The sequence below is a fragment of the Labrus mixtus genome, chromosome 5 (assembly GCF_963584025.1).
Source record: "Labrus mixtus chromosome 5, fLabMix1.1, whole genome shotgun sequence".
NCBI classification, from domain to species: domain Eukaryota; kingdom Metazoa; phylum Chordata; class Actinopteri; order Labriformes; family Labridae; genus Labrus; species Labrus mixtus.
The window spans coordinates 2,108,788-2,120,922 of record NC_083616.1 but is presented as its reverse complement, the minus strand read 5'-3'; the positions used below and the strand labels follow the sequence as shown (position 1 = coordinate 2,120,922).

At 43.3% G+C, this 12,135-nt stretch overlaps 1 protein-coding gene across 1 annotated transcript; it reads left to right on the top strand.

Annotated features, from left to right (window-relative positions):
* Nucleotides 1–1,270: 1,270 nt before the first annotated feature.
* On the top strand, nt 1,271–11,808 carry ap3m2 (adaptor related protein complex 3 subunit mu 2). Its single transcript, XM_061037278.1, has 9 exons — nt 1,271–1,390; nt 2,299–2,583; nt 2,684–2,855; nt 3,639–3,776; nt 4,185–4,270; nt 5,418–5,551; nt 5,642–5,849; nt 5,960–6,104; nt 9,440–11,808. The coding sequence occupies exons 2-9, from the start codon at nt 2,311–2,313 to the stop codon at nt 9,538–9,540; spliced, it is 1,257 nt and encodes a 418-aa protein (XP_060893261.1). The 5' UTR covers nt 1,271–1,390; nt 2,299–2,310; the 3' UTR covers nt 9,541–11,808.
* The last annotated feature ends 327 nt before the right edge of the window (nt 11,809–12,135 follow it).

Sequence of the window (12,135 nt, the reverse complement as noted above, 5' to 3'; positions counted from 1 at the left end):
GCTCTCTGGTCTCAGATATGTCTTGGTCTCAGTAGTGTGGTCTTAACTACAACTCTACTCTGGAGTATAAATAAAGGTTGAATAAATGAATGTTATATTAAAGACCCAACATGAGTCCATCATGAGCAGTAAGACACATTACACAAAGTTAGAGAGGAGAGGAGACACGTCCTTTAAGAGGCAGAAACTAGACTCATGATGAACAGAGATCTGCTGAGACTATCTGCAGGTCCTGACAGGGGGGTGAATTGACCTCTCTGAATGAACAGTGGCTGAATGTCCTCATGTCAATCCTAATCTCAGCTAAGACGTCTTGTCACATTTGTCCTTTCAGAAAGGAAAGGTGACTTTATCTCCAGCTGTGACGGTGACAGAGAAGATGTCTCCTCCTGTAGCTGCTGTTAAAGATGACGGAGAGATTTAAGAATAAGGCATGATCTTTGTTTGTTTAGCTTTGTGTGATGATTAAATTAAAGTCAACAAACAACAGTGAGCTCACAGTTTTCAGTGTGCAGATGTTTGTAATTTTACATTTCTTTCAATTTGGTCGTACTTATTGTTTTGAGTCCTTTAACAATTAAACTTAGAAGATTTATGTTGCAATGATCTTGTTTTTAGACTACTTATTAGTCGATGTGATTTTGTGCAGACAAAAAAAAAAGCTCTTTAACAAAATTCAGACCACCTCAGCACAACTCAGCGACCCAGCTGGACCACCCCAGTCCAAAAAGATAGACTGCCATTAACAAGATTTTTTTTTTAAAGTTCCATACCTTAATTATGCCAGATTAGCTAGTTCATCCTGACAGCCCTACTTTAAAAACTATATTGTCGACATTATTGAGTTATTAACGTTCTCTTAATACTGTATTTTTAATGTGTGTAACTTCATGTGTGTATTCATGTATGAATCATCATTTTTGTACAGGTAGTTGAATGTCTCCCTGTACTTACGTGTTCTTGTGTTGTATGGAATTAATTGTCAACGTAATGTGTCAATAAAGTGTATAAATAAATAAATACAAATATATGAATTAAATACTCCTCAAGATGAAATCTGATACTGGAAACAAAATGTCAGACCAGCTACATCCTAAAGGCCAATCAGCGGGTCGAGTTACTGATGTTTACTGAAGCTCCCCCCCTCTACGGTCCAATCACAGCCGAGTCACGATCCATTAGCTTCCGTGTTCTTGACCAATGAGTCTATCATGTGGGCGGGATTAGGCAGCTCCCTCGGTCTGTGATTGGCTCGCTGCGCTCCTCTGTGCTTTTACTTCACCAGGATCTGCTCCACCTAACGGGGAAGCGACGACGGCAGTTTAATCTTTCATCGTGGAAAAATAAAAAGAGGTGAACGGCGGGACGAAAACACCAGAAACGGTCTCCGGTAAGTCCAGGTCAGGTCGTGAATGTGTCATGTCGGTTAAGGGTGGTTTAACAGGCTGAAAAGCGTTTTTAAAATGTGTTTTCATCACCCTCGGGTGACGGGTCTTTTCCCCGGTCATGGGACTGATGGAGACGAGGCCTCATTCAGCGGCTCTGCGATTAACCGTGACCGGAAATGTCTCTGTCATAACGGTTACAAATACACAATATAATGTATCCAGCTTGTTGTAGCGCCTCGTCTGAACATGACACCCTGTTCCGCATATTTAATGAACATCCAGGTGTCATGTTTCTCCCCTATTAAAAACACAACAGATAGTTCCCAACCAAGCAATCTGATTGGACAAGAGGGCATTCCATGAGTGATGTCACCGGGACTTTTCACAATTTGTATCCCTCCGAGATTAAAGTCAGGGTTGGTAATTTTCTCCAGATCCACTTTTTTAAGATTTTGGTTGAAATTGTCTTTAGGTCCTGACAGACATTAATGTTCTCTGAAAACCCATCATCTGTATCAGTTGTAAGTCTGTAAAAACTTCAACCAATGTCTGCCACGAGGTACCAATCTGATGAACCAATCAGACGCCTCCCTGTCTCCCTGCTCGCTCTCTACCCCATGCATGCACGAGCCCACACTTAGAGCGATGAGCGTTCGCTTCTGGACCAATGGTGCTCGTGCATCTAAGTAAGGGGCGTGGCTTATGAGGTAGCACAGAGGGGGGGGTGGGTGCAGACGTAGTACTGAGGGATTGCTACTTTCAAAATCATGCTAGTTTTTGAAAATTACCAACCCTGCGTTTAAGAGATGTAATTATTAGGCCGTATCGCCCAGCCCTGATTTCTTTGTATGGCAGCTGTTTCTTAATGTGAATGATTTTGTTTTGACCTTTGACCTTATCAGCCTCTCAGCCTCCAGCCAAGATGATCCACAGCCTGTTCCTGGTCAACGCCTCAGGGGACATTTTCCTGGAGAAGCACTGGAAGAGCGTGGTCAGCCGCTCTGTGTGCGACTACTTCTTCGAGGCTCAGGAGCGCGCAACCGAGCCGGAGAATGTCCCTCCAGTGATCCCCACGCCGCATCACTACCTGATCAGTGTGCTCAGGCATCGCATCTACTTTGTCGCGGTCATCCAGAGCGAGGTGCCACCGCTGTTCGTCATCGAGTTTCTGCACAGAGTCGTCGACACATTCCAGGTTTCCGCTCACTTGTGCCTTCAGTATAATGTAGTTATAGGGACTCGTGTATCTTATTTTAAACACCATCACCTCCTTCTTTTTCTGTCTGTGTTGTCAGGATTATTTTGGAGTGTGTACAGAGGCCGCCATTAAAGACAACGTAGTAGTTGTCTATGAACTTCTGGAAGAGATGCTGGACAACGGCTTCCCGCTGGCCACAGAGTCCAACATCCTCAAGGAGCTCATCAAACCTCCCACAATCCTCCGCACCATGGTCAACACTATCACAGGTACACGTCGTCGTGTTCACCACAGTCCATATAGTATCTGTAGTGTTCACCTGGATGATACATGTACCAAAGAGTTAAGACAGCCTGAACAGATGATGACCGTGTTGATCCGGGGGGAAATCGTACAGCACATCACATTCTCTCTCATACAGTGACGGCCTGACGTAAATATAGACTTTAAGTCTAAAATAATAAAATCATTATTGTATTATTTAAATATTTTTAAATATTTATTTTTGAGCCTATAGAAAGTCACTGCATTTATTTGGAATAACTTCCTGTATTTTCTCAAAACGCAGACAGAGCAGATTTTGCAGTGTCACTTTTTTTTTACAATATAGTTCATCCTATAATTCTACGATTCACTTATCAGACGTCAGGAAGTGCAAACGAACAGCTTTAAGTGACTGATCAGACACACAGGCGCTGACAGGAAGTGACCAGAGGCAGAGTACTTTTTTAAAATAATAAAAGTTTGCAAATATCGTCATCAACAACAACCTGAATATCGTCGTCATCATCATCATTAAGTTAGTAGGTCTTCATAAAGAGCTGGGTCTTTAGCTTTTTCTTAAAGGTGCAGAGGGACTCTGCAGATCTAATGGAGTTTGGTAGTTCGTTCCACCACCAGGGGGCGACAGAGGAGAAGAGTTTAGTCCTGTTGTGACACAGCTGTGTGTGTACTGACGAGGTTTAATTCAATATCAGACAAGAAAACAGATGAGGTGAAGAACTGTCATGTGAATAGAAAACTGAGATGGCTGCTTTATGTCCGTCTTCCAGGCAGCACCAATGTCGGTGAACAGCTCCCCACAGGCCAGCTGTCAGTGGTGCCATGGCGACGCACCGGAGTCAAATACACCAACAACGAAGCTTACTTTGACGTGGTGGAGGAGATCGACGCCATCATCGATAAATCAGGTCGGTCAAACTCCATGCTGTCCCATGGCTTCGTTATTGAGCCATACAAAAATATCAAACAGCACGCACACCAGAAGCTGCTATAGTTCAATTTGAACTGGAAGAATCACCACATCAGACATGAACCAATTCATTTTTGAGCCCCCTCTGTTAGTCTGTGTTCATGTTCCACTCCAGGAAAAGGAATTTAATTAGATCCTGTTACCTTTAATAAGTCTAACCTTAACTACATGGAAACCATATTTGATCGTGTTCATTAGCATGTCTGCATCGATGATTCCTGTTTCCTAGTTTCCTGTATCATTAGACAGCCTCACTCAACATCTATTCAAAGTCAGTGTACCTCTGAATCGAAACAGTGTTTTCTTTCGTTCTGTTCTTCACGTCCACTCACGTCTTCCTCGTCAGGCTCCACCATCACTGCAGAAATCCAGGGAGTTATTGACGCCTGTGTCAAACTGACAGGCATGCCCGATCTCACTCTCTCCTTTATGGTGAGTTTCCTTTTGTCTTTTTTCATGAGCTTTAAGTGTCATTTTATCAAAATTCATCCACTCTTTTTATTTATTTATTTATATTTGTGTGTGTGACCTGCACTATATTGTCCGTAAATTGTGGTAACCCCTTTAAGTCTATTTTAGCCAAATACTAATTAGACTTTTAAGAATCACAGCGGGGGTAAAAAAGCTGTGTAATAATCTTTTTTTTTTAAAACACAATGCCGTCAGCGTTTCTTCCTTTTTTATGAATCTCCAAAGCATTTCTTACCGTTTCCTCTTGCGTCTCTCTGGGGCAGCTGTGGCTCAGACTTGTGTTGGGAACTGGAGGGTCGCTGGTTCAAGTCCTGGTGCCGAATTTGGTCATGTAGCTAGAGAGGTGCCAGTTCACTTTCTGAGCTCTGCCGAGGTGCCCTTTCACAAGGCACCGGACCCCCCCACCATCTCAGGAGGGTCATGTCATCTCTCCATTAAGCCTCGCTCTGGCATGTCAGCTCATACTGTACGACTCGATTGTCGTGCACGACCGGAGAGTGTACGTGTGAAATCTGGACAGAGCGTTGACAATTGTTAATAAAGTTTAGTTTGAAAACTCCAACGGACGGCGGTCGGTGAAAGAGAAGGAAGTGGAAGTTGATATATGCAGATATATGGATACTATGTTTCAGAAAAGTGCTGCACTGATGATCTGTACCAAAACCTGGGTCCTGCCGCTGGTTGCCATGACTACAGTCCTCCCTTGTCTCTCGTGATTATATTGTAGTCGTGCACGACTTCTGCCAGACGCGTTCATGATGTAATCGTCAAGATTTTAGATCCTAAATATCAAACATGTTTGAAATAAATCGGGGCATCCCCAACGATCGCCGAGCAGATGGGATGTTAAGATTGGATCTTTGTACCGCTCACACTACAAGATAATCTGAACAGATAATCGGGTCCGAGCAGCCTTGAGTCGACCCCGCGACTGTTGGGAAGGAAGAATCGGAGCTCCAATCGGCCCGATTATCCTGCTGAGCCAGGCTTTAGTGCATGTCCATGGGTTCCTGTTTGTGCATGTGTGTGTGTAGCATGTCTTAACAGCACACTGTTAAAGTGAATTTCCCCTTGCTGGACTATTAAAGTATATCTTCCTCTTTCCCAGAATCCTCGGCTGCTGGATGATGTCAGCTTCCACCCGTGTGTTCGGTTCAAGCGCTGGGAAGCCGAGCGGATCCTCTCCTTCATCCCCCCTGACGGAAACTTCCGCTTGCTCTCCTACCATGTCAGCTCTCAGAAGTCAGTGTTTTAGCGTTACTGTCTCTTTAAGAAGAACAAGTGAACCTTTTGTATCAATGTTGGCTCATGTGACTGTTACTCCTTCCTCAGCCTGGTAGCGATCCCGGTCTACGTCAAACACAACATCACCTTCCGGGAGGGGAGCTCTCAGGGCCGCTTTGACTTGACCCTGGGACCCAAACAGACCATGGGCAAGGCGGTGGAGTCGGTGCTAGTCAGCAGCCAGCTTCCCCGGGGGGTCCTCAATGCTAACCTCAACCCCTCCCAGGGAACGTACACCTTCGACCCGGTTACAAAGGTACGCTAATGAAAGAAAGGATGCCTGTCTCAGATCTTCTCTATGACCCAGTACAGATCATCTCTCTCTCATTGCCATCTTGATGTTTACATTTTCTTTTTTTTGGCCAGATGTTGTCGTGGGATGTCGGAAAGATCAACCCACAGAAGCTCCCCAGTCTGAAAGGAACGATGAGCCTGCAGGCCGGAGCCTCCAAACCCGACGAGAACCCCACCATCAACATCCAGCTCAAGATCCAACAGATGGCCATCTCAGGTACACACACACACACTCACACAGATACCATTATCACCACTTACAGCGTGTCCCTTCAGCGTGTGAGCATTAAATATCCCATCGCATCGTGCACGATCAGTGGCTTGCTGTCCACACTACATATTTACTTCTCTGCTCTTTCAGTTTCTCCTGCAGACATCATCCCATGTGGTGCTTTTATTTTGAAGGTGGTCAAACTGAAGTGTGGTGCTTTATAATGACGAGCTGTTGAGTTGAATCACAACACTCAGAGTCTCGTCAATAAACATCTCGCAGTGAGCTGAATAAAGTTTCTCTCGGGTGCTGACACAAGTCAAAGCTCAACATTTCAGTCATGGATGTGGATATTATTAATGCTCTGTAATCTGCACTAACGAGCTCTGCTGAGGGAGAAGAGTGAAATATATCAAAGACAGTTTTCCCGTAGGACACAGCTCCTTTCTCGTTCCTCGTCCATCTAAACTCGAGCGACAGGATTGAAAATAGAAACAGGGCGTCGGTGTAAAGGAGCCGCGTCGCCAAGCTTTGCGATACAGCGAGCTGTTGGGAAACTCAAACAGGAAACTGTGGATCAAGCTGATGTTGTAGCTGACGCTTTGTCGCGTTGTTATGACAGGCTTTCCTCATGCAGTCATGATTGCTTTCCTTCCAGGATGTTCACCGTTTCTTTTAGAAAATAGTTCTTCATGGTTGAGTCACTTTGCCTGCCATCACACCCAACTCTTAGTGCAAGTTGAAATCACTTCAGTTGTTCCCTGTTTTATTTTGATTCATTAACATTATTTATATAGAAGGAATAATTATAACCCAACCCTCAACATGTGAGAGCAGCCTTCATCCCACAGGCTGCTCAGCTGATCATCACCTGACTGTGACTGATCTGAGAGCACGGCCACACATCGGCCACTAGATGGTGCCAAATACAGTAAATACATAGACCTCATGAGCTGATTGACAAGAGTCACTACTAAAACCAGTTCTTCAAACAATATTTACTTTTATTATATTATATACAAACATCACTCACTAAAATCCACATTGTCATCACTTTACATGAATCAGTGTCTAAAGAGTCGAGTGTGTCTGTGTTCTTTAAAAATTATGATGTAATGAAGCTTACATGTGGTCCGTCCCAGTTTGTGCTCTTCATGTTTTATCCTCACATCCTGAAATTCTCCAAAATGATGCTCCTGCTGATTAGCTTGAGTATCCAGGTTTATTGTTTGTGCATGTAAACATCACATCCTGATTTCAGAGGGCAGGATATCATACATTAATACTGACGACTACCTGTGCAGGCGCGGCCTCAGCTAAGTGACATATCAGTAAAACAAAGATGGCGAGACTGGAATGGAGAAACTATGTTTTTGTCTTCAGTGATGAAAGACTTTAATATAACTTTAAGTTTAGAATGCTGACCTGTTCAAGTCTGGTGAAAAGGCTGCAGGACGCCGGTCTTCCAACACGGTACGGTTGCCGCGGTTTGTGTTTTAAAGAAACAGCATCACAGGTGCCTGCACAAATGAGACGCAGTAATCAGAAAGCAGGATGCTAGTGTTTATCATGTAAAATATCCAGGTTTCTCTGTGTGCATGTAAACACCAAATCCTGAATATGATCCAAACCAGAATATGACTCATAACAGACAATCAAGTCCATGTAAACACTCACTGTCATTCAGGGTGGTTTCACATTAGGGAGCCAGGCCCGAATCTGAGTACACTTGCACCCAAAGTCCGGTTCATTTAATTTAATTTATTTATTTAATTAGGACAGTGCACATTAATCAATATATCAATAATATATGGACTATAAATCCATATAAATATGCCGGAATTAGCAAAAAAGCTAAATTTCATCCGTAGTCCTAAGGCAGGTACTAACAAAAAAATAAAATAAATAAATAAAACAAATGTACAATTACAGAACAGTTTGGACAGAACGACACACTCAAAAAGTTCACAGACAATTTTACAAACAAATGAGACACAGTCACAAACAATTTGGGCACAGTGAATGTAAATGTAAATTCTTGTTGGCGTTTTTTGTTTTGGATTTTGAAAATTTCAAAAAATAAGAGAATCGAAAAAGACAAAGTACTTTGAGTTTTCTGTTGTATCTTTCATCACAAGATTTACACAAGTAATGCTTACCCTACCCCTCATGTGAGGTACTGTGCCCAAGTCCTCCTGAAGAGTACCCTTGTGTATGTCCAAACTCGTGCCTAATGAGAAAACACCCTCAGAGACATGAAGAATAAGTCATAATTTCTAATGAATAGTAAAGATCCAGGTCTGAGCATGAGCAGTATATTTACAGATGTAGCAGGTTGAACAAACTGAGCATGAACATTTGTCCTCCTTGTTACCGTCGTTATTTAGAGAAGAAACAAACATATAAATACTTATTTATAGATTTTTCAGAAGACATAAAACATTCAAAAGGTTAACGAAGAAGAACAGTACCCACCTCCCCCCACCCACTCTACAAACAAACAGATGGTGTATGTACAGTATATACCCAAAATGAACAAACAGAATCTTTAAGTGATCTTTAAAGAGGTCATATTATACCCTTTTTGGGGTTCATATATTTAATCTATGTACCTACTAAAGTACGTTCACAATAGCTAAACTTCGAAAAAAAAGTGTATGTTTTCATGAACTGCTGCTCCATGCACCGGCTCTCTTCTGACTCTCTCTAAGGCTCTGAAGTGCCCACGTTCAGAGTCCCCACGTGGGCCTAGTCTGATCTGATTGGTCGGCCTGTCGGCTCTGCCGTAATTGGTCAGTCGCTCAGCACGGTTCTCGGAAATGTCCCGCCTCTTTTACCATATTGGGAATGCAGCCACTGGCTCCGTCCGAGGGGAGCATAAACATTAGCACCTTAGCACTACTGTGCTACCGCAGACTACGTCATATCGTGGGCATGCTACAGAAGTTAACGGGCGTGCAACATGAGCTGCTGGGCTTGCCACAACGAGCCAATGGACTTAGATCAGTGATCTCACACTGACAATGACGTCACACTGGCAATTTTTTTTCAAGGGGGTCTAGAACCGAGCGTTACATGCAGCTAATGCTGCAGCTAATAGGAGGACGTAGGAGAAGCCGCGTTTACGCAGACTTTGAATTTTTGCACATAGATGTGCCTAAACATGCACAGGACACTTGGAAAACACACTAAAGAGCATATAAAACCAGAAAAAGCTTAATATGGGACCTTTAAGGGATGTGGTGTCTTTTCCATCTGTCATTGTTTGTTCCTGTCCTTGACCAGCTGTTAAACACACATCAGAGTGTGCTGACTCTTTTGCTCTTCTTGTCGTCCAACAGGGCTGAAAGTGAACCGGCTGGACATGTACGGGGAGAAGTACAAACCTTTCAAAGGCATCAAGTACATGACCAAGGCCGGCAAGTTCCAGGTGCGGACATAAAGGGCCGGTGCTCAGTGCCCACCGGACCAAACCACCATGAGACTGAGGGCTGACGTGAGGGGGGGGGGGGCGTGGAGTTGGTACATTCCCTGTGTTTATGCATTTCAGGATTAACTGAAAATATTGAAGGCTCCTTGTAGCAGTTAAGAACGGACCATTGCACATCAAAAAGAAAAGCATCATATGTCTCATAGACGGGTTAGATCTCTGGACCCATCTCGAGGTCAGACCCTGATCCATCTGTTTCATTTTAACAGATTTTTTTTTTTCTTATTCATCATTTTCCTCCTGACCCCCCTGATGTCACGCTGTCCCACCTGAAGGTCTGTCAGTTTGTGTCCATTCAGCCTCCATCAAGGTCATCACATTCAAAGTGATTCTGCAACGTCGTAACGTTGGCGTCCCAGTCTGTGAATCCGCAGTGCCTTTATTTACGGCGTTGCTGAAGCATGACGTGCAGAGACACAGCTGAAGCTCCACATACACACTCACTCAAACATGCACACACACACACACACACACACACACACAGCGCTGTTCTCCCCCTGTTCTGTAACGCCTCTGTTACTACCTGCAACGACAGTACAGAGGGGGGATCATCTGCTTTTTTTACTCCTTTGAAGCAGGGGTTCCCCAACTTTTCAGCTCGTGACCCCAAAAATTACGGTACCAGAGTCCGGGTACCCCCCCTGTCCCTGGAGGTGGTTGAGGTATACAACGTAGCTCACACACTGATAGGCTGATCTAAACGCTGGTAAACAAAGAGGACCACCTACACAGCTGCTGACATGTACAAATTTCAGTCATTTTAACACACTAATCTAATTTCACTAAAATAAGGAATGTGCAGCACTTAATACAGCAGAGATCCAGTGTATCCTGTGTAAATGTGTCTCTGAGTCATGACTGTCTACAATGAGGGAGAAGCTCGAGTCCCGCTGGCTGTGTTGTTGTCAGAGCCGTGTTTATGTGGACGGGATGGCCGGCTCCTCCCCTTGTGTATAAAAGCTGTTTTAGTCAAGAACTAGAGAGAAGAAGAACATACTCACTGATTATTTAGATGTTAGTAAGAGTTTTTAGATCACACTCATTCTGTGTCTATTTACATGCAATTTGAAGCTAAGAGCTAACATTAGCATGCTAACACAACAATGCAGGACACAGGAGATTGCAGGTAGAGAGAAAACGTATTCATGTAAACACGAGTGTAGAGGGGTTGGAGGTGTGTCTCTGGAGGAGAGCGGAGGCTTCAGTATGGAGGAGGTGTGGCCTAACAGAAGTTTATTTTGGTTTCATGCTGGAGCGCAAGGGCGACATCTACTGGATCAAAAAGTCACATGTTCCTTCTTTAATATGTTTTTTTTTAAACTGAACTACTTTCTTCTACTAATTTTCTGAATAAAATATACGATTTTAAACTATTTTAAATTAAGTTTCTTTGGAAGGCATCTCGGGGACCCCCCCTCCTTGTGGCTCACGACCTCCCCACTTTGGGACCCTCTGCTTTAAAGCATTGATATGTTTTCTGTTCTTTTGTTCTTGTTTTTTTTTTGTTCCTTCGTTACTTGATGAAGTTGTCTGCAGCACTGGAGTCAGCACACTGACGTACAAGAGTGTGACATGTGAGCCGTCCTCGATTTTGCACTTTGACATCAGCTGGTACTAAAATGTAATCATTCATTTCATAACGTTTAACGACCTTTAAAGACATTTCCATTTGACTGATGTAAGGTGGCTGAAGCTGTTTGTTAATATGAAGATGTCTGGAGGACGTTTAGGTCCAGGATCAGCTGATTTATTCATCTCATATTCATATTTATTCAACAAATTAATCTTCAATCAGAGAAAGTTTTGTGTTTGTGTAAAATGTTTCCCATGTGTGTTTCCTTTTATTGTCATCTCATGAGCTTTAACTTCACAGAAGCTTTTTATTTTGATCATTTATGACCAAACATGACGAGCGAGTTCCTCGTCCGTTTCTCTTCTCTCTTTTTTATTTTTTATTTTACTCCTCTCAACCGGGGTCTGAACGCTGTCATCCAAACGATCGATACAGTTCACATCTGCGTCACAATCTTTGCAGAGAGAGAAACTATACGATGTGCATTCTGGTATGTGTTGAACATGTATTTAAAGGACACAGTGTTACGGCTGGGTACCTCAGAGGAAAACGCTGAAGGTTTGCATTATGTGTGTTTGTTTATCAGCCTCCAATGGAGTCTTATAATGGTGTAAAAAAACAATAAAGCTTGTATGTGTTATAACAGAGTGCTGAGACTCATGTTTGAGTGTGACTCAAATGAATCTGCATGACAACCTAACCTCCTGTGAGTAGTTTTTAGCCGGTCTTAAAGGAATAACTCTTTGAGATAGAGATGGAAACAAGACTATCAGGAGGTCTACAGCATTATTTTTATCTCTGTCACTCTTTTTCCTGCTCCACATTTCAGAAAATGTGTGCTCAAACAGGCCGTTTGGAGATTTTCCCTTCATGACATCACAGAGGGCAGTAGCCCCTCCCCCAGGTGGGTGACACTCCCACAGCTAGGTGTTTGTTCTGCCCTCTGAGTCTGCCTTCTCACCGTAAACAATAGG